Source organism: Eschrichtius robustus, chromosome 20, assembly GCF_028021215.1.
Source record: "Eschrichtius robustus isolate mEscRob2 chromosome 20, mEscRob2.pri, whole genome shotgun sequence".
NCBI lineage: Eukaryota > Metazoa > Chordata > Mammalia > Artiodactyla > Eschrichtiidae > Eschrichtius > Eschrichtius robustus.
The window spans coordinates 9,895,965-9,919,864 of record NC_090843.1 but is presented as its reverse complement, the minus strand read 5'-3'; the positions used below and the strand labels follow the sequence as shown (position 1 = coordinate 9,919,864).

The window sequence follows — 23,900 nt, the reverse complement described above, 5'->3', positions numbered from 1 at the left end:
CTGTCCTTGCTTCCGGCTGAACCGAGGGCGGGTCCTATGTGGTCCTCTGGGCTCCTGTCCTGACGGGCTTCCGGTGACCTGGGGGGTGACCTGGAGTTCAGCAGCTGCATCACACCCAGGGGCTTTCAGTCTGCTCTGAGGTTATGTCCTTGCTAGTTTTGGGACCTAAAATGTCCCTTCTTTGATGAGTGGTGGTGACAGTATAGATGGTGGCAGCTGATTTTTCTTTTCCTAACTTGCAGAATAAAAATCTGCTGACCCTGTGTTTGTCCCCCACGTGTTTTGGAGCTGTACTCCTCAGTGCGTCTGGGCAGCGCGGCCATGAATAGTCGTGTGGCCTGAGCAGGAGGCTGAGACCAGGGCGCCTGGCTCGCTCTGCCGGTGGTGGGAGGTGGCCGCCTGCGGAGGGAGGTGCGGGGTTAGCAGCACTCAGGCCGCCCCCCACCCCCGCCCAGGAGGCAGAAGCATCTGCAGGAGGTGGTGGGCAGGAGAGTGGGGCCTGGGTGGACACGGGGAAGCTCTTCCCGGCAGGGAGTGGGCCTTGCCACGTAGTGCTTTTGTGGCCAAAAAGACCAAAAGGTCAGCTGTGTTTGTGTCCCGGAGGTCTCGGGGACTCAGGACAGTTGCAGAGGAGTGGGTCAGATTCGGTGGGTTGCAAGCGAAACCAGGAGCAGAGGCTAGATGTAGGGTATTGTTTCCAGAATCTTTGTTAACATGAGTCGCTGTGGGTGCAGGCGCTGCGCTAGGTGCTCTCTGGAGCTCTGCTTCGCGGCTCTGGGGCTGGGGGTTTGAATGTAGGTCTGCCGGACCCTAAAGCCCACGCCCGTGCCCGCTGCTGTCCTGCTGAGAGGGTTCAGAGGGGGAGTTTGTCCCCGCTCACTCTGCGCTCCCCTTCCCCAGAGGTGAGCGTGTGCGGTGCCCACGAGGGACGGTGGGGCTGCGCTGGAGCGGGGAGGGGTGGGCCGGGGGTGGGGTGACGTACAGTTCCATCCGGCCTCTTGCTCCCTGTGCCGTGGGAGGTGAGGCTGCCTGCTGAGAGGGCAGCTGAGGCGGCTGCTGTGGGGAGCAGGCCGCGCGGGTCAGCGTGTGGGGAGGCCTCCGGGCGGAGCTCCCGCTGACCAGGTGGGACCTTTCCCATCCTCGCACTGAGTGGGTAACGGCACAGGGGCTGGCGGGGCTGCCGGCCTGCTTCTTGGCCCCTGTCCTCCCCCTGAAGGTCATGGCCTTTCTGCAGGTTGGATCGTCAGACGCAGGCTACGACTTTGGTCCATCAGATTTTTGGAGGCTATCTCCGATCGCGAGGTAAGTGGAGAAACGTTTTCTGCCCCTTCTTGTTGGGGATTAGAGTATTAACCAGAAATGCTTGGTATTGGCACCCAGGCTGACCCTCCAGGCCCAGGAGGCCTACAGCCTGGTTTGTGCACTGCAGCCCTGCCGGCTGCTTTGCTGGGGGCCCCGTTCCTGGGAGGGAGTTTGGAGCAAAGCATCAGGAGCCTGTGGATGTGGGTGGTGTTCCTTTTCCTCAGATGCCATAGCTGCTCAGATGTGGCCGCTGCCCTTGGGGTGGGAGTGAGCACCCCTGGGGCAGCTGGCCAGGCTGGGAAGGCACCTCGGGGTTTGCCCTCCTCTCCTCCTGAGCACTTCCCATCCCAAGATTTCAGGGGGCTGGTGAGCTGGTGGTCTGCCTCCAGTTCTCAGACTTGGAAACGGGGGTGGTGCCCTGGAGGCCCTGCACCCACCCCACTGCCCCCCTTGTTCTCTCGCAGTGAAGTGCTCCGTGTGCAAGAGCGTCTCAGACACCTACGATCCCTACTTGGATGTGGCGCTGGAGATTCGGGTATAGACCCTGTCATGCTGTTTCGTTTGCATTAGGACAGGGAGGCCAGAGGGCAAAGAACCCAAAGAACAAAAACCTATGAGAGCATGTGATCCAGATAGATCAGGAAAGAAATACTTGGAGTCCTACATTTTCGTGTATTTCTTCCTAGCCATTTCCCTCTGTGTGTTCTATTTTTTTCAAAAAGAAGGGGGAAAATAATGCAGTTTTGTGCCCCGAGGCATGAATAGCGGCCACACTGAGTGCAGGGCTTGAGCAGGGAGGTCTGTCCAGTGTGCTGTGGGCAGCTTTCACACAGAGGCTGCGCATTTCGGAGCGGCCTTCCTTTCTCCCCGCTCTGACTCTGCAGGAGGTGAGCTCACCTCAGCCTGAGGTCTGGACCGGACCCTCTGAGGCCTTGATAAACCCCTGGGGCTGTGATCCTCGTCAACAGAGGAGGGGTGACAGCCTGGCTCCCTGTTCCTTTGCCGTGTTCTGACTCCCAGAAGGTGGCAGCTAGCAGGCCAATTCTTATGCAAGTGAGATGTTGTGATTTGCTGCGTCAGCCTGAAAAAAGACCTTACATTTGGCATTTCTGGAGAGTCAGCCTTTTTCTTCCGCTCTTTGTTCTATTCCGTTTTTGTCCTTCTCAGCAAGCTGCAAATATCGTGCGTGCCCTGGAACTTTTTGTGAAACCAGATGTCCTGAGTGGAGAGAACGCCTATATGTGTGCGAAGTAAGTTTCGTTTTGCTCGTGGCAAAAAGATCAAGCCGGCCAGAAAGAAAATATGTCACCTAACCTGACACGGCTGCCGTCCCCTCCCTCCCTCTCGCCCTCAGAGGTGACCACTGTCCACATTTCTTTTTTTTGGCCGCGCCCCACGGCTTGCGGGATCTTAGTTACTCGACCAGGGATTGAACCCAGGCCACGGCAGTGAAAGCGCCGAGTCCTAACACTGGACCAGGGAACTCCCAACCACTGTCCACATTCTTGAGTGGCGCAGATGTGTCTTAAAACTGAAAACCTCTAAACAACACAGGTGGAGGGATAGCCGTGGTTGTCATAGCTGCTGTTTATTATGCGGCACTTACTCCGTGCTGGTCCCTGTTCTGAGGGCCTCGCGTGCACTCACTCGTGAGGCACGGACTGTTATTACCCCCATTTCACAGGAGGAGAAAACTGAGGCACAAAAGTGGAGTGACTGGACATGGCCGTCTGCTCCGGAGGCCGTCCTGCCTCCTCGAAAAGCCGTGTTCTGTGGCTTCCGTTCTTGACTTGAGTTGTCCTCGGCATTTTTCCATTTCAGCAGTTGTGACTGACCTCGTCCTCTTTAGGGTTGTGCAGTCTCAGTGTGTGGGTGTGTTACTTTATATCCAGGTCATTTAAACGCTGTAATCACTAATGAAAGTTTTTCTCACTGTGCTTTTCAGGTGGATGATTCTGTGCCTAAACCCTGCTTTTTATCCCACTCAATTCACCTCCTTTAGCTCTAGAAGCTGTTCACTTTTGCCCCTGTCTTCTCCCCCTTCATTTCCTTGTCTTCTGGCTTTGCTTTCGGTGATTTCCTGCCTGCCTGTTTATCTCTTGGCCACATCTGCTTGAATTTGCTTTTCCTGTGTTAGCCCAAAGTTGCTTTTCCACGCATCTTCTTTAGTCTCCTCGTTGGGAAAGTATTTTGTTTTTGCTTTAGAATCTCCACCTTTTCTCTAGTCCTGGTTACCCTGCCGTAGCTTTCCTTTCCTTAAGTGGTGTTGATTGGTTTTTAGGGGTGCAGAGGGCACAGTCTCATTTAAGAAGACCCCTTATTTAAAGTGCAGTTCCTGATGTTCTGATACTAACCTAGTGTGAGGACAGCAGTCCTCAGAGCACGAGCTGATAGCTCTTCCTCTCCCCTTCCTCGCAGATGCAAGAAGAAGGTTCCAGCCAGCAAGCGGTTCACCATCCACAGGACGTCCAACGTCCTGACACTCTCACTCAAGCGCTTTGCCAACTTCAGTGGGGGGAAGATCACCAAGGTGAGCACTCACAGTGCCCAGGCTGCTTGGTCAGCACTTTTTGAAAGATTCCAGGCTCTACTCCAGGTTGAGTGGATTCAAATCCCTGGAAGACAGGGCCCAGGAGTCCACATTTTTGCACCATCCCTAAATGATCATTATGCAGTCAAGTTCAAGAACATTCTTTTTTCCTAGCATCTTCCTGTGCTTGGGGTGTTCCTGCTATAGAAGGTCTGGGTGGCCCAAGAATCAGTGTGGTGAACACTGCGCCCTGCAGCTCTCTTCTCCCATGTCCTGTTTGTCTCTTAAGCAGGTGCAGCTGCATGCTGTGCCTTTTTGTGGAGTGTAATAATTTACTTTTTTGCACAGTGGTGTTTTAATAGAAGATGCCTTGTCTCATAAGGGCCTGGAGATGTGTTCTCGGTTGGTAGAGCCTAGCTGTGTGGTTTGGGGCAAGGCACTTGTCTGAGCTTTCAGTCTCCTCCCTGGCAGTGGTAGTGGTTAGGTCAGCATTTCCCAAACTGGTGTTCTGCAGAATGGTAGTATGGTACCCTGAAGAAAAGTGTTCCGTGTTCTGTGTTCAGCTGAGTTTGGGAAATGCCAAGCCGAAGTTAAAATAGTTCTTTTTAATTATAGACCTTCTCAGAGCCTTTATTAAGCTGTGTTGTATTTTGAATCTCCAAGGGGAATTTACTATGAGGAATTTTCTAAACTCAGTTACTGAGGGAGTCACTCATTCCTCCGTTCTAACACTTGGGCTTACATTGCACCATGCCATGCGAGGCACTGGGAAATCAGTGGGAGATAATCAGTGCTGAATGAGGTCGTGTTGCTTCTGCCCTGAGGAGCTCACGTTCCGCCATAAAATCTCCTGGAACTAGTTTTCCATTAGGACACAGTTTGAGAAACATTGGTCTGTTTGATTTCGGCCCCATCTCTAGCACGATTGGACTGGGGCTCCTGAGCCTATTGGGTGTGTTGGCTTTTGAGATTTTGAAATTGTCAATAGACAGAAAAAGATATGTCTGTGAATATCATGACATTCTGTTGATCCAGACAAACAGGTACCAACTGTATGAAGCCGAAGAACAGGCAGAAGTAACCACTGGCCGTGGGACTCGGAACAGTGGGTGCTTGACATGGGGGCACTTACTGGACAGAAAGGGGTTTTCTGGGTCCGTGTCTGTCTCTTGAATGGAGTGTAGGTTACCATCAGTGTACACTGGTCAGAACTCACCAAACTGTGCTCCTGTTTTCACTCTGTGTAAACCGTACTTCGTTTTTTTTTTTTTTGGCCACACTGTGCGGCATGGGGGATCTTAGTTCCCAGACCAGGGATTGAACCCGTGCCCCTTGCAGTGGAAGTGCAGAGTGTTATCCACTGGACTGCCAGGGAAGTCGCTGTACTTCATTTTTTTAAAAGTCTGTATGTGCACAGGCAGAAATGCAAGTATGTTATATCTGTATCATTCAAAGATCATGTTTGATAATATTTTCTTATGAAAAATTGTTGACTTCTAAAATAAATTATGGCATGACCTTCATCCTGAGCCACTCCATTAAAATTTTAACCTGCTGTTTCAGTTGGCCATGTGGAGTCAGCACCTGTTTTCCTGAATCCCTGACTCCCCCTGCAGTGTTCCTGCATGGTGGCAGGGAGGAGAATGAACAACTCTTCTCCTTTCACACGTGGGACCCAGGTAGTGAGAGAACTAATTTGGATGCACAGCCAAGACAGGGGACCATAAACCACTTGTCAGGACAATAAAGAGTTTCTCATAGAAACTCCCATAGAAAGATTGCAGTTTTCTGCTTTCTTTTTTAATCACTGACTAAGGGAGGCCCCCGCCTCAGCCTTGCTGTGTGCCCGTTGCCCCACATTGTTAAAGACCAGCTGATGGAGAGGGCAAGGTGACCCTTACTCCCAATGATGAATTGTAATTGTCTTTTCCTTGGGTTTTCAAACAGGATGTGGGATATCCGGAATTCCTGAACATCCGTCCGTATATGTCCCAGAGTAATGGTGAGCCTGTCATGTACGGGCTGTATGCTGTCCTGGTCCATTCGGGCTATAGCTGCCACGCCGGGCACTATTACTGCTACGTGAAGGTCAGTGGCTCCTGTGTTCACGTCAGGCTGTCTTAGGTGGTGGTACGCGTGCTACCTCCGGGGGGCAGGTTTGTGGTGCCTGTTTGCACAAGTCCAGATGTGATCTCTGCAGAATGTTTATTCTGTGGAAAGTGGCCGTGTTTTGTGGTTGTGTCCAGGTCCTGTTGTTGTTTCTTCGTGGAGTGCAAAGACGTGTTTTAAACCTGTCCCACTAGGATCTGTCCCACCCTTGGCCTTGCGATGAGACACTGGAGGGGGGCTGCTGCCAGTGCCCTGCCCTTAGACCCCTGGAGAAGACTCGGAAGGCCAGATATTGGTGGGAGAGGCTGTGCTGAGCAGACCTGCCAAAATAGCCTTCCACAAGGAAAGCTCGCGTCTTTCGGGGTGTCAGGAAGGAAGGGAGACTCCAGCACACTTGGGGGCACGTTCAGAGTTAGAGAGATACTTGACATTTTATGAAATCATTGCTAGTTAGTTCATCAGCACTGGGATACATGTGGCAGCTAAAAGGTTTTTTCCTTCCCTTGTTAAAAGTAAGGATCGCGGAAGTGTTGATCGTTGTGTTTTGTTTCGTCCACACCCTGCGCTGCTCAGGCAAGCAATGGACAGTGGTACCAGATGAACGACTCCTTTGTCCACTCCAGCAACATCAAGGTGGTTCTGAACCAGCAGGCCTACGTCCTCTTCTACCTGCGGTAACCGGCTCCCCACCCCCACCCCCCAGAGCACTCGCCTTCACTCTGTTCTCGCCCCGACCGGCCTCCCTGGCCTTTCTCTGCGTGAAAGTGACTGGAATTCTGCAGGAGGGAAGCTCTTGGAGCAGCTCTCTTCCTGCCAGTCAGGTGTAGTGGAGAGCGGCCGCTGGGAAGGACACTTAGATCACGTCCACTTGGCTGTTGAGTCAAAGCCAGAGCCTGTGGGAAGGTCAGAGCAGGAGTCCATCTGCCCCACAGTGAGGTGACTTTGAATGTAAATTGGAAGGTTGTCTATTACATTATTGCCCCAAATTAGATGCGTTCCATCTGGCTATCGGCTGGCGTACAGACCTTCCTTTGTGGGGAAAGTGATCACGGTGGGCAGTGAGGTAGGTTGTCAGAGGGTAGAGGCTTAGTTGTCAGAGGGTGTAGGCCTTTGGAAGGTGCCTTTTCTTGGGACTGATTGTCACCGACCTGGAGGATGAGGATGTGGAGAGGGAGGTGTTTTGCTGCTCCAGGATGGCTTTCTGATAAACTGAGAATCTAATCTCGGAAGAACTGAGTAATTTGCTCTCTGCTTACATTGAGCAGAATCTGAGGCTGCGTAGTAAGTTCTCATGGTTTAAGGGCAAAGTCAGCTTCAGAGAAGCACGTTGGGACAGTCATGGTTCCCTCTGGCTGTTTTTCTGCCTTTGCTGCCCTTTTTTATTTATCCGTGCAGCGTGGCTTGCGGGATCTCAGTCCCCAGACCAGGGATTGAACCCGGGCCACCGCAGTGAAAGCCTGGAATCCTAACCACTAGGCCACCAGGGAACTCCCTGCCTGCTCTTTTTTTTTTGGAATGGAATTGTAACCTTGACTTCTGTATTCTGATTCCGTCTCACACTCAGTTTCGGTAAAGCCTCTGCAGCTTTAGTAAGACACTCTCTGACTTTGTTCTATTCCTTCGACAGGATTCCAGGCTCTAAGAAGAGTCCTGAGGGCTCCATCTGCAGGACAGCGTCCTCCCTTCCCGGCCACCCCAGGGTGGTTCCAGACCACGCCAGGAAGAATATCAGCAATGGGACCACATCCCCATCAGTGACTGGAAAGGTACTTGTTTAAGAGGATCGATGTAATCATTGCCGTTCTTCGTGCCTGTGCCTCTCAGGGGATCGTGGAGCCCCCAGACCTCTTCATGCTGGGGAGCTCGGCCCAATGGAAGGAGAGTGCAGACAGCAGTCCTGCTGCATTCCACGTTCTTTCTGAAGTGGGTCACGGAGCCAACAATGGTGAGGAGGAAGAGGGGACAAGTGATGAGAAAACCTGACTCAGCAAATCAAGACTTAGAGCTCCCAGTGTGTCCCCGCCTTAGAGCAGCTGCTACGCAGAAGTGCAGTGACAGGTTCCCCGAGCAAACCTCTGGCCTTAAGCATCTGGGAAAAAAATACTTTATCCCCACATTTTAATACTAAAAATGTGAGTAGTTTGTACCAGTGTTAATTTTCTGATTTTGATAATTATATTCCAGTTATGCTAAGAGAACGTCCTTTGTTTTTAGGAATACTCGTGGGTGTATATGGAGGTAAAAGGACGTCGTGTCTAAAATTTAACTCCTATAGTTAGGAAAATATATATGTACATACATACACACATATATATACAGAAGGAGAGAGAGCAAGAAAACTAATTTGGTGAAGTGTTAACAATTAAGGAATACCCTTGAAGTTATTTTTGTATGTATTTGAAATTTTGTACTAAAAAAAGTAAAGAACTCAGTTTTATTAACAAGATAATAGCAGTTTCCTTATAACATAATTCATAATTCAAAAATAGAACGGCCCTCTCTTTTGACTATTTCTGTGATCCTTTCCCTTCAGTCTGAAGATCAAATCCAAACGCAGGCTGCCGGGGCCTTCACATGTCTACAGGGGTTTTAGTCATTTACGCAAATCTGTTTCCTTTCCAACATTCAAGAAAATAGAAGCTGAAATAGAAGTATTGGAGTTGACATAGCAATGACAAGCCATGACCTGGTTGCAAAGGTGATGGTCACTGTGGCCAGAGCAGGAAAGCCGGAAGCCTTGGGTGCTGCCGAGAGGAACAGCGACGGGCATGGGGGTGCCTGAGGGCGAGCCCGGCCCCCGCCCCCCCACCCCCTGGTCAGGCCACCGCAAGGCCTCTTCACTGACCCTGCGTGTTTTCATCATGAAAATAACTTTCCAAATACACTGCAGCTGCACAAAAGTTATTTTACTCTAAGTAACATTGTATAAGTTCCATGTACTTAAATGCTCAACAAGTGAACAGGTTTTGCAGCACAGTGGGAAGATGTATTCCTTTTAGGAAGAATGCTAATAAAGAAATAATGACCTAAGTGACTTAAAATCACTCTGTTGCCTGTGCAGAGGATATGGATGTTTAAGTGATTCAAAATAGTATCAAATTAGCAAGTATTTTGGGAAAAAATTGTGGCCGGCAAGAGTACAGTAAATGCAGTGTGGCAGTATGCATCCTAATTTATGAAAATATTAACAGCCTAGTAATACCATTTCTAAAAAATTAGCGTGGAGTACTAAGTACAGAAGAAGATTCAGTCTTTTGACCATTCCTTCAGCACATAGTCTCTAAGACCCTGACCTGGTTGGGGGTGGAGGTGGTGTGTCATGGTAAACAGCACCGACGCAGGCCTTGGGGAGCATTTCGGTGAGTGAGTGGCGTAGACCCAGTTGTAATGGTGCTGTGGAGAAGGATGGGGCACTTAGCACCTTAGTGGTTATGTCAAGGAGACCTGGAGCCAGTCTAGTTGATAAACTCTTCATGCAATGAGATGGTCGCTAGTCAAACATTAAAGACCTTTGTTGATGGGCCAGAGTATGAAGGTGATAATGGCATGTGGAGAAACTGAGATGCTCCTGTGCACCTGTGTCAGAAGAAAAGACCAAAGGGAGAAGACACCAGCCTATTAATGGAGGGTTATGTTTAGGTGATGGAACTTGGTAAATGTTTTCCCTTTATACTTTTTAGTATTTCTCAAATCTTGATGAAAATGTATTGCTTTCATAGTAAAGTTAATTATAAAGAGGCACACCCATACGTGCACAACTCAAAAGATGCTGAAAAGAATAGCAGTATCTGTATCGTGTGTCCGTATAAATAATTTGTCTAGAGTTGCTCCTCAGAGCCCCTGCCTGCTGCCTCCCTGTGGGGGCCCGGCCAGCCGGCTATGCTCCCTCTGGCTTTGACCGCCTCCTCTGCTTTGCTCCCCTTTAGAGACCAGACCCTGTGACAATGAAGAAGCCTCAGACCCCTGAAGAGCTCGGGGTGCCCGTTGCCAGGAATGGCTCTGTGTCGGGCCTGAAGTCTCAGAATGGATACACTCCTCCCAAGCCACCCCTGGGGTCCCCTTCCCCCAAACTCTGCAAAACGCCTACCCACACGCCAACCATTCTGGATGAGCCTGGAAAGAAAGTCAAGAAACCAGCTCCCCTGCAGCACTTCTCCCCACCGCTCAAAACCTCCCTGGGGACCCCCGGCACTGGCGAGCCAGGCGGCAGCAGGTGTGAGGGCCGCAGGCCCGGCTCCTGGGACGGCAGGGCCACCCTCTCTACCTCACCTCGGCCCCCGGCCGCCAGGACCGCCAACGGGCTCGGGCCCAAGGTGGGTGATGAGGGCCCCGCCGCCGAGAGGAGGGGCTCCAACCCTGAGCACCCTGCTGGCGGTGGCCCCTCCAGGCGCCCCCAGGCCCCCCAGAGTGGAGCCGCCCCTCTTAGCGATTCTCAGGGAACCCACTCTGCCGGCCCTGCCAAGGTGCTGCCGGCCCGAGAGGACGCCGAGCTGGTGAAGGCCAAGTGCCCCGACCTGAGCAGCGCCGCCCCCGAGCCTGCCAACGCCATGTCTCCTCCGCCGGCGAAAAAGCTGGCCCTTTCTGCCAGGAAGGTGGGTGTGTGGGAGGGTGTCGGGCTTGAGGAGCGGATTCGATTTTAGTTTGGGGGGGTGGGACGGCAGCACGGGGTCATTTGGCCGCCCGAGGAGCCGAGACGTTGGGCTTCCCTAGGTGGCAGAGGGCTGTCCAGCCTTGGGCAGGTTGTGGCATCTCTGTCATCGGGTGAGGCCGGTGGCCAATGGAGGGTCAGGGCCACACAGCCATCCTCTGTCTCCATCTGTGGACAGATGTCCTAAGGGAGCCTTGGGGAACGGTCCCCGGCAGGGAGCTCTGAGCACGGGGACGCACGGGACACGGGCTGGCTGGCACCTCTGTGTGCACCTCGAAGCTCCGTGATATAATTGTCGTACTGAGATTTTTGTTTAAACTTCCTTCGTTTTTTCCTTTTTGTTTCTAACCAAAAACACTTCTGATTCTTCTTCTACCATTCTCTTCACCCCTCACGCCCCCTTTTTTGTTCTTCTGTCCTCTCATCCTTCTTTCTGGGCTCTTTTATTTTTTATTTTATTTTTATTTTATTTTTACTTTTTCTCTTCACTCACGGCAACCTTTTTTAGAGCACCAAGTTTTTATTTATGTCAATAACTGCAGGCCAGCACCCTGCGGAGGGCAACCGGCAATGACCTCCGTCCACCTCCCCTCTCTCCATCCTCCGACCTCACCTCCCCCCGGAAACCCACTCACCCCGTCGTCGCCTCCACCTGGCCTGTCAGTACAATCCGGTAAGCGGGGCGACCGCTCCTCCCCCGTGGGGACAGCACACAGGTCTGCCCGGTGTCTCCTCTGTCCTCCTGCCGAAGGGGCTTCGGCAGGGCAGAGGCGGCTTGGTCTCTCAGGCCTTGGCTTTTTTACTCTGTCTTCATCTTCCGTCGTCTGCCACGTGCTCGTGGTGATGGGTGTGCTGTGAGCTGATCTGCCTATGGCCCCCCAGCCCCGTGACGGGACCCTGAAGTGGAAGAGAGGGGGGGCCTTTGAACAGACCCCGCGTGAGCTCAGGGTCCTGTGTGCTGGTTGTGTCTCCCAGCCGCGCTCCCTGGCTTATCTCGGGTGGGGTGGGGTCTGTCACCCTGGCCCTGAGGGCCTCCCGAGTGGGCTCAGGTGCCCCCCGTGCGCTGCGGAGGCTGCTGCAGGAGGCGAGGTTCTTTGGGAGCTTTTCAGGCTCTTGCAGAGATGCCCCTCCGGAGGCTTGGGCTGTCGCCTCCTGGCCCGCTCCGTACGGGGGTGCTCGTGTTCCTTTGTGAGTCCAGGGCCAAAGGCCCAGAATTACCGATAAACGGCTTGTTTGAGGGCTGAGGGGCTATCAAAGCCTTTGGCAGCTGGGGAGGGAGGAAGGAAGGAAGGAAGATGGGGCGAGGCCATGGGGTGGTTTGGACGGGCTTGGCGTTGCCGCGGCGCCGACGTGCCCTCCTTGCCCTCCTCGTTCAGGGCCCCGCTGTTCCCTTCGTCCAGCCCCCCTCCCGCTCTCAGTCCTGGCACGGGGATTTTGCACGTGCTAGGTCCTTAAATGTCTGAGACATTTATTGGGTATTTTTTCTTTGTTTCTTTGACATATCACTTTTTTTTTAATTCCAGAAAACGCAGAGTAGTAGTGCAGTTTGTATGTTGCCATCAGAGTTTGTTCTAGTTTAGACGATGTTGAGACAGTCCTGTTTAATTAACAACCCTTGGAGACGGGTATTATTGTCACTCATTCACAGATGAGAAAATTGTGGCCCAGAGTGGAAAGTTGACCTTTCCAAGGTCGCATAGCTGGCAGGAGGAGATCCCAGAGTCTCACTTGATTTGCTCTAAATCCTGCCCTTTGCTTGTCGTGCTGTATCATCTGACTGGAAAGTCGTTTCCCTGATTTTCCTGAACCCCAAGTTTCAGAGGAAAATCCTCGAAGGGTAATAGTGGAAGATGCGTAGGCTTATAGCCGCCTTTCTTACAAGACTCACCGCCTGTGCTCAGACACCTGATACTTGCGGAGGCTGGACATTTATTGCTTAGTGGAGGTTTCCTCCCAACACATTTGTATTGAGAATCTGAAACATTAGGGTTTGCAAAAGTACTTTGAACTGCTTGGTGACAAGAAACTAAGAGATATGTAACGATTTTTATTAACTTTGATCTTAAGATTTGAATTTGTTAGCGTGTATTTTCTAACGTTCGCTGAAATGTACATATATCTGAGGTTTACAGGCGAAAGTCTTATAAAATCCTGACCTGAGAGGGAAGGGGCTGAGGGAGGGCAGGCAGGGAGAGCTCAGCCTGTCCTCACTACCTGACTGTCCCTACAGGGCTGTGTCACCTGCTCCCAGACCATCCAGCCATCTGAAGCCCCCCCTTGGCCCCCACGCCCCGTCACTGTCCAGTAGCCCCCCGCCTCTCCGGACATCAGACCCACAGAGCCACTCGCCCGCCTCTGCGCCCCTGCCTCAGGTCAACGGGGGCTTCCGGGCCCCCTCACACCAGCTGCCAGAGGCCAGCGAGCCCCCCCAGGGTCTCTGTAAGAAGAGGAAGAAGACCCGCGTGGGAGAGACCCAGGGCCAGGGCTCAGAGACCTGCACGGCTGTGGCGGCCCCTCCAGGGCCTCCTAGGAAGAGGAGGAGGAGGAAGAGGAAGCACACGGGGGACACGGACGCCTCCCCTCTGCAGGCGGGGTGCACGGCGGGGCCGCCCTGGAGCCCTGCGCACAGGAAGGAGGGTCGGGCGGAGCCGTCGGTGGGCAGACCGGAGGAAGAGAGCGGACAGCAGCCGGGGAACGGCTGGCCCGTGGGATGCGGGAGCGATGGCCACCGCGTGAGCCGCAGGAAGAGGAGGAGGAAGGGAGCTGAGGGCCTTGGCGGAGAAGACTGCCTCCGCCGGGACCCACCTCGGCATGGGTGAGAGCAAGGAGCCCTGCACCGCCGCTCACACACAGTCCACTCCCAGTGGGTGCTGTCTGGAAATACAGGCGCTGCCCGGCCCTCTGGGACGTGACTGTATTGTCAGGTGTCCCAGGCGGGTGGTGAGTGGAAACAGCATTCGGGACCTGGCCAGCCCCGTAGGTGCTGGGAGGTCACGTGACCCGGGCCGGGCTGCACTGGGGTCCTGTCGTCCACTTTGTAGGACTTGCCTCGGATTAAAAACGCACTTGTGTGCTTTTCTGGACTGTGGCCGTGGGCAGGTCCTGGTCAGGTTCGGGTGGAGTCTCCTGGGGCTCTTCTGCGGGGCTGAGGCACATGCACCAAAGTTCATGGGGTATCTGGGCCTCAGTTTGCTAGGAGCTGACTGTCAACTGTGACTTCCTAGGAGCTGCTCTTCTTCAGATGTCGTCCAGCCAGAGACCATTGCAGCATCACCAAGGAAAAAGAAAAAGAAAAAAAGGAAGCAGGAGTCACAGCAGGAAGTAGAAGAGAATGAGCCTGAGGGCCAGAGGGGCTCTGTAGTCCCTGGGAGCAGGCCAGGGACAGCTGTGAATGGCCAGGCTCCCAGAGGCCCCACAGGTGTGCACTGGGCCAGGAGGGGACGCCAGGGGAGCAGGGGGTGGGAGCCAGCCTGCCCTGTGCGTCTAGAGGCAGGTGCGGTACATTGGGAGGGGCCCGCTGGAAGACCTCTTACCTCTGCCCTCGTGCCAGCTGTCTGCCCACTTGGGCCTCCTCACCTGGCAGATCGTTCAGCCCGAACTACCGCGTAGGAAAAGATGGGGTACATGTAAACTTTACACGTTCTGTGAGCGCAGGGTTTCTTCTGGTTCAGGGCTGTTGCCGTCTAAACCTTCCCACTGGAATTACTCCTGGGCTGCCCAGCCTGGGCGTTTTTCTTTGCCAGTTGAACTTGCAGCATTGGGTTCAGAAGCTCACCTCCCTCTGCCTCTCTTTGTAGCCGGCCTTCCTGAAGATCGTGTGGCCTTTTGCTGTTGGGGTTCTGTGTGCTTTGGCCGTGCCCAGGCTGAGGCCTCCACCAAGCGCCTCGTTCATGTTTTGTTTTCTCTTTTTCCTTAGTGGGCTGGCTCGTTTCTCCAGGCTCTCCTGGTGGAATGTGTCTGTTAAATGAGGGGAGAGAAGGTCCTCAGCACTTCAGGAAGGGGCCCCCAGGTGGTGGATCGTCTGGGGTCTGCTGTTTGTGCTTTGGGGGCACACTGGTTCCCGGGGATGGGTTTGTAGTTTTTCAAACTCCGGAGAAACGAATTCATGAATAAACACGGAATTCCATTAATTACACGGCAAAAGCACTAACTGCTAGGCAGTGAGGAATGGCCACTTCAGGCAGCCCGTGTGTCATTGGAGAAAAGGCTGCAGAGACCGGCTGTCGTCAGACGGGGTCACTTTGTGAGCACGTCAGCCAAGCGGGAGGTGCTGCCAGGCCCCAAGGCTCTCTGCCCAGTGCAGAGCAGGAAGTGCACGGCGGGCAGGTGCTGGGGCTGCAGGGACGCCCAGCGCCCCGTGTGTTTGCTCATGATCCCAAAATGGGGGCGGGCATTTGTGACCCTAAAGAGGCCAGAGCCCGGGTTGCAGGTGGCTCCGCGTGACCACCGGGCCCGAGCTGTGCTGAGGAGCGGCTGGAGAGGGCGTGCGGGGGACAGGCTGGGGGCAGACAGTGGACGCTGTCCTGCTCAGAGCACTGAGCCTGAAGGGCACCAGGTCATTGCCAAATTGGCAGACCAGAGAGATGAGGTCAGGCTTGTGTTTAGGGAGGTGAGTCTATTCTGGCAGTTGTGGGTGGTTAGGGGGACTGGGCAGAGGCCAGGAGCAGCTCAGACGTCATTTCTAGAGCCCTGATGAGGGGCGGTCAGTGCTGTCTGTGCAGATGTCCTTGCTGGCCAGGCTCCCTGGGGGCAGGGAGGTGGGAGCTGCCCTGCTGCTGCGGTGGCGGTGGTGGCGGCGGCACCTTGTCCCTCCAGTTCGCGCTGCTCCGGGTGTCTGCCCCTTCCCTGCAGGCGAGGAGCCTCCATTGGGAGCTCCCCTCCCTTGCTCCTTCAGACCGAGGGCTCACTGCTGCCTGTAGGTTTTTTGCTCTGTTTTCGGTGTTCAGGTTTTCATCTTTTGCAGAGTTGATTTGGACCAATAACCTCTTCTCTTGAGAAAGAATAATCGTTAACTCCCTTGTCACAGGCAGGCAGGCAGGAAGAGCTTGCTTTTACACGTTCTTTAAAGAATTTGTCATTAGTAAGTTCTGCAATTCTGTTGTAAGTAAAAGGTGTGCGAGCGTTTCCTCGGTGGTTTATTTTTAATGTATGTGAATGTTATTCTGATTGCAGGGCTGGGACAGGCTCCTCTTGTATCCTGGGACAGAGAGAGAGAATCCGATGTGGTCCAGGAATTGCTCAAATATTCATCTGATAAAGCTTACGGGAGAAGAGGTACTGGTTTTGAGACTTGACTTCTGTCTTCTGCAGTTGGCTTATGAGGAGGTAGAGAGGCCTGAAACAGACCTCCTGTGTTGAGCCTTGTGCCTAGGAATTGCTTGGCTCCGAAGACGGGAAGAGGAATGTACATGTCTGTCATACCCTCTCTGACCCTGCTGCCATTGCATGCAGATCAAGAACCCTGCAGGCGGGTTTTGTCTGCGGTGGGGATCCAGAGCAGCTTCCCCCTGGGCTCTGGGAGCCGGGGAGAGGGCAGGGTGGGCGCGTTTGGGCAGGGCAGGGCAGGCCAGCCAGGGAGAGGGCAGGGTGGGCGCGTTTGGGCAGGGCAGGGCAGCCAGGGAGAGCGTTAGAATCCCAGAGTCGGGGTAGGCAACAGACCGAAAAACTCATCCAGCACTCATGCTGTAAGTTTTTATTTAGAACGTCATTTTTCTAATTCGGACTCTGAGAAAGAACGCAAGATCTTTGTTTCTCAGATGAGGGCATGGGCTTAAAAAGAACTAAACATTCGGGGTTAACAGTGTTTGCTTTTAAGTGACGGGATCACTGACTGGCCTACACACCGGAGACCACTCTGTTCCTCCCCTTTTCCTTCTCTGTGTATCCATTTTCACCAAAAGGTGGCACTCAAAACTTTTTGAATAATTAGGAGTAGACCAGCCTAGTTTGTAAACTTCACCCTTGAAGTAAATCCACAGGGCAGCTGGGGACCCACACAGATCGCAATGCCAGTGTCTGTCTTGCAGTTTTGACGTGGGACGGCGAGGTGTCAGCTGTCAGTCAGGACGCCATTCAGGACAGCAGGTTGGCCTGCATGGCCACAGTCATTGACGACTGGGACGAAGAGTTCGACCGAGGGAAGGTATGATGTGTGGTGGCGCCTGGCGGGGGCGGAGCGCCGCGGAGTAGCTCAGCTCCGGGGGCGCTGGGGAGGACTTGGATTTTCAGGGCTGTTTGAAGGGGCAGCAGCCTTGCAGAGTGGCCGAGGGCGAGACTGGAGCCATGCTGCCCGGGTTCAGGAAGCCTCTGTCCTCCAGTTGCTCCTGCTCCTCCATCAGTGAAGTGGGGGTCATGGGGACACCTTCCGTGGGTCACGTGGAGAGTAAATCTGTTCGTTTAGGTCACACATTGAGACTCGTGCTGGCACGTAGTAAGCACTTGGAAAGGAGCCACCGGGACCCGGGGGAGCCCTGTTTGGGAATTGTGACACTGTGATTCTTGACATAGGAAAAGAAATTGAAAAAATTCAAGAGAGAGAAGAAAAGAAACTTTAACGCCTTCCAGAAACTTCAGAGTAGACGGAACTTTTGGTCTGTGACTCATCCAGCTAAGGCTTCCAGTCTCAGCTATCGCCGCTGAATTTGCAGCTGTCAAGATGGGTCAGTTTGTGCGTGTGTGTGTGTGTGTGTGTGTGTGTGTGTGTGCAGTCGTGCATGGGCTGTGGTGTGTACGGCGTGGAGTGTGGTGTGCACACACCGGTCACTCGCAGATTGAGGACCAGGCTGTTTCCAGGCTCCATCTCGTGTCAGTGTCGTTGCCTGTGTGGGACACGCTCTCCAGGGCTGGTGGTGGGACTCCTAGGGTCTCGTTTCTCTCCCTCAAGAATGATGTTCTTTGCCTCACAGCCTCCAGAGACGCAGTCCCTTCCCGGGGACCGTCTATCTGGACTGAAGAGCCACTTGCTGAGGACTTGCTGGCTCTGTCGGCTCCAGGCCTGCCATGGGGGACGGCCCGCAGAGGCCCCGGGCTTCTGTGGATCGGGACCTCTGGTGACACAACACGCACTGTGACGGACACGGGGACTCTTAGAGCAGGGGGCAGCACAGCAGCTGGGACCCGGGATGGGCCTGAGCGCCCTGTGCTGCTGGCCGGCGGCGTCTGGCCTGGGTCTGCGGGGGACAGCGGGGAGGACTGCGGCTGCGCCTTCCCAGTGTGACCTTGAGCTCCAGAGATGACGGCGTGCAGCCAGTTGCCCTTCTCGATGGGCCCTCCGTCCCCCACTCCTGGCGGCTGGCGCTGCCAACTCATCCTGCGCCTCCCGCTTCCTCAGGTGGGGGCTCTGTATGCCTTACCTGTCCAGCCTCAGAGAGTCGGCGGCGCCCCGGGCCGGCCCCACGCCGCTGCCTCTCCCTTTTGTGGAATTGCGGGGCGGGCAGCCCTGCCAGTGCATCTCTCTCTTGCAAGAAACTCTAGACCCTCTCTGGAGAGCAGGTGGCTGTAGTGGGGCAGGTTGGGGGCCGAAAAGGTGTGCCGACACATCTGCTTCTCAGGCTGCTACTTGTTCCGAGGTGGCTTTGCTGGACCCTCCCTTGCAGCTGCAGTAACCCGGGGGTCCTTACTGAGGTGGTGGTCTTGGGGTAGATTCTCCGTTTATTTTACTACTTGATATAAAACATTTATTTTTCACCAGGCCTGTGGCTTCCATCAGCAATATGTTTCCTCTCCCTAATATGCAAATAACTGGCTTTGTTTGCTCAATTTTGTGAGTGCTTTTTGAATTTAGATGATTGTATTACTCGAGAAGATCACAATCACTTTTTTATCTTGTTCAAGCTGTGCCTGCGAACTTATAATTTAATAAATATGGGAAATCCTCAGTGAGGTGATACTGTCCAGAAAAAGGATGCATGTCCCAGTGGTAGAAGGTATGGAAGTAAATCTGAAGATTATCCCTCAGCGCATGTCCACGCTTCCTCTCCTCTTGGTATCACTTCGTGTGGGAGTGGACCAATGCCTGGTCCTGTCCTTCGAGTGGTCTCCTCGGCCTGAGGCCCGATGCACTTGTCTGGCCCCCACTTTCTTCCTCACGGAGCCTTGCCCTTTGCTCTGCTGCTTGTTCTGGGGCCTGGGGGATCCTGGTGGTATTGAAAAAGCGTTACATTTTTTTATACGGGAGCTATGTTAATTTTTTCATGTGGGTCATTCTTTGTGTTTTTTTCTTCCTGTTTTTGTATTTCTCTTTAAAAAGTTCGGGAGAATAATACCAGTGGCCTGCGCTGGGGCTGCTCTGGTCCCAGCAGATGGGAACCGGGCTCTGCCTGGACTGGCCCGGGAGCCTTTTTGTCTTTTTCAGAGGACTGATTCCTGCATGTCAACCACACCTTGCTCAAAGCTGAGGGGCCCACCCCAGTGCCCTGTGGCTCTGTCATTTGTCATCTCAGGAGGGAAGGCAGGTGCCTCCGTGGGCAGGGTTTTTTTCTCTCTTGAGATGTTGACATCCATTCCTGCGTGAACTATTTCCCCGACCATATTTTTATCATGTTCTGTAGCTGAAAAAAGAAAAATTCATTTGTTTGCTAGCACAGAATTGATCTCCTTTCTCTCTCTCCCTCTTCTCCAAACAAGTCTCTGCCTTTCTCCACTATATAATTATAAAGCCTTTTCCTGAGGAAAACGTACCCGTTTTCTCCTGGGCAGGGATGAGCATCCTGGGATGGCCTGACCCTGCAGCATTTCAGTATCGCTGTTAAGTAGACAAGTCCTCCCATCCCACGGAGAATCTTCGGCCAAACTGGGAGGGAAAGGATAGGCCCAGAAATCGAGTCCAGATCCTAGGTGTACGTGTATAAAGAACTAAAGCTTCTATAGTGGCGGTCTTAGACTTTGTGGACTTAGAACATGGGTCTAATTTAACTTCGTGTTTGGGGGGTCACCCCTCCCAGTGGTCCTCGGTCCTCTCACTCCCTGACCATTGGCTGGGGACCTGCTCACACCTTGGCCCCGTGTGCGCGTCTAGCCCACGGCACGTGACCTGCACCTCCGCTCCAGGGGCTGAGGGGCCCCAGATGTTGCCAAGATCTTGGTGCAATAAAACGAGTTTTTGTGAGTCCTGCCTGTGTCTTTGTTTTTTTTTTCCCTTTGACTTTTAAAAGGTTCACCCTGACCCCAGTCTGCTGTCCCAGTTCGCATGTGAGGTTGGCCTCAGGCACTTTCTGGTCACCTGTCTGTGAGTGGGAGCCAGGTGCCTTTAGCAGTCTGTGCAGCAAAGCTTAGAACAGGTCTTTGTTAAGAATAAAGGGGGAATAAAGAGGTTTATTGGAATGTCTTAATACATACATTTATTTGAATTTAAGAAGGGAGAAATCCTTTGAAGTGACTCCCTGAGCTTTGAGGGTGATTTTCAATGAGCACCAGATTGAAACTTGGAAACAGTATCATTCCACTGAGGTTTGTTTGAAAATTTTTTGAACCAAATGGTTGGATTTCTGCAGGGAAAGATGAGGGAGAAATCATAGGTTTTGCTAAACTGAGTTTTCCTCACGGTTGGCAGGGACGACCCAGGCTTCTGCTTTGGGGACCCCCTCCTGAGCCTGGCTTGTGCGCAGCGGTGGGTAGGGCACGGGGACGTGGTCAGTGCCCGTTCAGTCTCCCCTGACCCGAGCGGGCACGCCCAGCTGCTGCTTCAGCCACATGCTAGAGGCCGTGGTGAGGAAAACTCGTTTCCTGTGCGGACTGGAATTCAGTGTTGATACAGAATGTAATTTGGACTCACGTGGACATCGCTGCTCTTGTCAGGCTTGACAGGAGCAGGAGGGGCAGGGTCTGGCTGATAGCACATGTCCTGGAAGCGGGGTAAGGCCAGGAGGGGGCACAGGTCCCTGCAGAGCGCTCCGTGATCAGGAGGTTACAGGTGGCAGGAGCAGTGCCTGTGAGTGGGTGACAGGAGCTAGTGTAGTCCCAGGTGAAGGCAGGTTTCCGTTGAGTGGGTTCTGGTGCCCAAGCCCCGCGGCTCCTTACCCCTTCCTTCCCTTCAGTGACACCCCACAGTGCCCCACCCAAACATGCCCCTCTGACACCGGGACTCTATTCCAGTCACTGCGGCGGGGGCCGGGGGGGGGGGGGTGGCCAGACAGCTCAAAATGAGGACAGCAGAGTAAGAACAGGTGAGGTGAGACATCTGGACCCAAACCAGAGGGGGTGCTCGGCAGATGGGAGAGAGTTTGGGGTGACTGACGCAGTTCATGGGCCTGTCTCACCAGCCAAACTTGTGTCCAAAGGTTCTGCATCACAGGCTGGGAGGCAGCTGGAGTTGATCCACTACAAATCTGGGCACAGGGGTCATACAAGCAAGACCATAGCTTTTCCATGTTGTTACTGTTTCCCAACAGTAGCAACATGGTTCAGGGTGTGTAGAAGATGAATAAGGCCAAGTTTCCCACTGGCAGCCCGTGGTCTCAAGCATAGAGCTGCCGGCTCCAGTGGGAAGCAGGAGGAGAGCGTGCCAGCTCTGCCTGGTGTGGCCTCGGGGACGAGGGGAGGCTGTGAATGGAGGGTTGACAGGTGAGTAGGCTCCAGCTGGTGGGGCTCACTTGAACGACCCTGTCAGGTGACAAGGCAAAAGCACAGGATGCTTCTCCATTGATAATTTCGGTAGGAACCTTTGATGCCAGCCTTTCTTTGTGTGTCTTTCGGGTTACAGTGAGTGTCTGCGGTGTCGTCAGCAAGGGTCTACAAGGTCTGAATCGCTCTTTACACACCCAAGGCTGATGGCAGTGTGCGTGCAGGCCAGGGGCGGGGGTGGAGAAGACAGGTGAAGATGACCAGTCCAACAGGCTGGCCAAGAAGTGCTCATGTCTGGAACTATGACATGGTAGTAACAGAAGAGGTGGGGCCACTTGGGTATTTGGAGGTGGAATCAAGAGCAAAGGTAACAGATAAGGTGGAAGGTTCAGGGTTGGGGGAAGACCTCTGGCTTGGGAAGTCGAGTGGTAGGGCACGTCGTACCAGAGAGGCAGGTGGGTGACAGATTCCAAGGCTGTGATGCAGCCAAGCCTGCGTTATCAGAACAGAATGGGGAGACCCACAGGTGTGAGAAGGAGGTGACCAGGGAGCGTGGAGTCTCCCGATTAAAAAGTGCAGGACACCTGGGGAACCAGGTGAACATCCATTAGAAGCCCGGCCGACCTCGGGAGTCAGGAGTGAGCAGTGAAAGGCTGGCTGGTACGATGGAGTGAGGAAGGCCAGGGTACGAGTCCTGCCGTCTTGGTAGCGTGGACAGCCTCCATGTAGATGGGACCTAGGTGAAACTAGGTTCTGGTAATCCCAGGCAGCTTGAGGATGTGTCATGGGACACCTGGTGGGAGCTCAGCGGTGTGGTTCTCCCCTTGCCTTCGGGGCCTCATGGCCGGTCACCTGCACAGGCTCCTCCCTTTAGCCCACGCTCGTGCCTGGAGGAGCCCCTGCTGCACAGACTCTGCTTAGCCCAGCTGCTTCGTGCTCCTTCCTTCCCCACTCCTGCATCAGGACCGGCTGGTACCGTCAGGGAGGACCATCCAGCTGCCCAAAGCTGGTTGCCATGCTTCATTAGGTTGTCGCAGGGGGCCCCTCTCTCCCATCCCATGAGTGGCTGTTGCACGTTTGTGCCCTCCCACCACCTGTGTGCCCCTTACTCTTGGCAAATGATTTTCATCCCACTGCAAGAGTTGCCTCCCACTCCGAAATAAACAGCGAAACACGAGGAAACCAAAACCATAAGCAACTTCTCTCCCTCTCCATGGGGTCTATTCTCCCTCTAACCTAGCGGTTCCGACACTCACGGAGCCCAGAATCACCTGGGAGAGTTATTTAATACTAATTTAATTTAATACAAATGTGAAGGAAATGAGAATCTCGAGAGTGAGCCTTGGGCAAACCCTTCCCGAGTGATTCTACCGGGCGGCCAGCGTTGAGAACTGCTGTGCTAGTCCCGGGTTTGAGAGAGGGTCAGAATCACCAGGGGGTTGTTAAAACACAGGTTGCTGGGCCCCATCCCCCGACATTCTGATTCAGCAGGTCTGGGGTGAGGTCTGAGAATTTGCATTTCTAGCACGTTCCCAGGGGATGCTGAACCCGCTGCTGGGTGGGGACCACACTCACAGCTCTGATCTAATGGTTCTTACATGGGATGGTCTGTAGGGCCCCCTGTGGGGATCTCAATGTGCTCTCCAGACCGACCTCTTCCACCCCTTGGGGACCTCACCTCAGTGATTATCCCATCTGCCTCCTGTGTCTCGCTCTTCCCCCTTCCTTCTCTCATGAACATGTTCAAGTGTCAGCCATCCTAAAAAACGGCCATTGTTTCCGTGTCCCCTCCCAGCCACCCTCTCCCTCACCTAAGCTTCGATTTGCCCTCTGCTTCCTTCTCCACTCAGTGGACGTCCTTAGTCTGCTTTCTGCCCGCATCACTCCACTCAGTGACCCGATTCCCAAATCTGATGAGCCTTTGCCACAACTTCTTTTCAGGATTGGACACTATTCACCCCGTCTCCCTGAAGAGCTCTTCTTTTTCTGTCCCTTCAGTGTTAAATCTGTTGGATCTGGTGAGCCCTGGATACTTTTAGATGTAGCCAGAATCAATCCACTCCAATCAATATACCCCATTGTCTAATCAATATAGCCCGAGGAACATCTTTTCCTGGATATCCTACTGGCAAATCTGTGGCCCAGACAGAGTTCATTGTTTTGTCTGCCCTCCTCTTACCTGTGTCCTGCTCCTCCTGTGTCCCTCCCATGGCTGGGGGCCCACCATCCACCCTGATGCCAAAGCCAGTAACGTGCCCGCCACGCTCGGCACCTCCTACACGTTACTCCCACGCATCAGTGACAGAATTCTGATCTTTCCACCTGGCTGCCGGAAAGTCCTCTCTTTCGCGTCCCCACCGCCTGGATCTCAGGTTGAGTCGCCACCACTTTTCTCTTGGACTCGAATTGTCTTCTAACCAGTTCTCCAACCTCCAGTGGACCTGCTTCCTGGTCTGCCTTCCTGGCCCCCAGGACAGTCCTTCAAGACAAGAAGCCCTAATCAAATCATTCCCATCCTCAGGTTTCCCAGCACCTGTCACAGCTGTGTTGTTGAAAGGATGTGTCAGCCTTCATCATCCCGCGCTAACCGTTGGGACTGTTAAAATGCACCTTGATGTGGTTTTTTGCTCTTACAGTAATAGAAATGATCCGTGGTTCATGTACTTTATTCTCCCTTCTTACGTGTACTGCTCTGCTGTTTTCTGCCTTACATGGCCTCGGCTAGACACTTCCCCTTGGCAGAGACCGGTG

General features: G+C 53.6%; 1 protein-coding gene across 6 annotated transcripts in view; it reads left to right on the top strand.

Annotated features, from left to right (window-relative positions):
• The window catches only part of USP36 (ubiquitin specific peptidase 36), a 47,385-nt gene extending 27,690 nt beyond the window's left edge, over positions 1 to 19,695 (top strand). For all 6 annotated transcript variants that reach the window (XM_068529656.1, XM_068529657.1, XM_068529659.1 and 3 more), the window contains exons 7-21: positions 1,235 to 1,302; positions 1,767 to 1,837; positions 2,470 to 2,552; positions 3,721 to 3,832; positions 5,780 to 5,920; positions 6,515 to 6,615; positions 7,569 to 7,707; positions 9,868 to 10,533; positions 11,132 to 11,262; positions 12,820 to 13,404; positions 13,814 to 14,007; positions 15,762 to 15,863; positions 16,616 to 16,731; positions 17,097 to 17,248; positions 17,495 to 19,695. In XM_068529656.1, coding sequence (XP_068385757.1) covers positions 1,235 to 1,302; positions 1,767 to 1,837; positions 2,470 to 2,552; positions 3,721 to 3,832; positions 5,780 to 5,920; positions 6,515 to 6,615; positions 7,569 to 7,707; positions 9,868 to 10,533; positions 11,132 to 11,262; positions 12,820 to 13,404; positions 13,814 to 14,007; positions 15,762 to 15,863; positions 16,616 to 16,731; positions 17,097 to 17,228 — 2,641 coding nt within the window. In that variant the 3' untranslated portion in view covers positions 17,229 to 17,248; positions 17,495 to 19,695. The remainder of the gene's footprint in view (positions 1 to 1,234; positions 1,303 to 1,766; positions 1,838 to 2,469; positions 2,553 to 3,720; positions 3,833 to 5,779; positions 5,921 to 6,514; positions 6,616 to 7,568; positions 7,708 to 9,867; positions 10,534 to 11,131; positions 11,263 to 12,819; positions 13,405 to 13,813; positions 14,008 to 15,761; positions 15,864 to 16,615; positions 16,732 to 17,096; positions 17,249 to 17,494) is intronic.
• Positions 19,696 to 23,900: the final 4,205 nt, after the last annotated feature.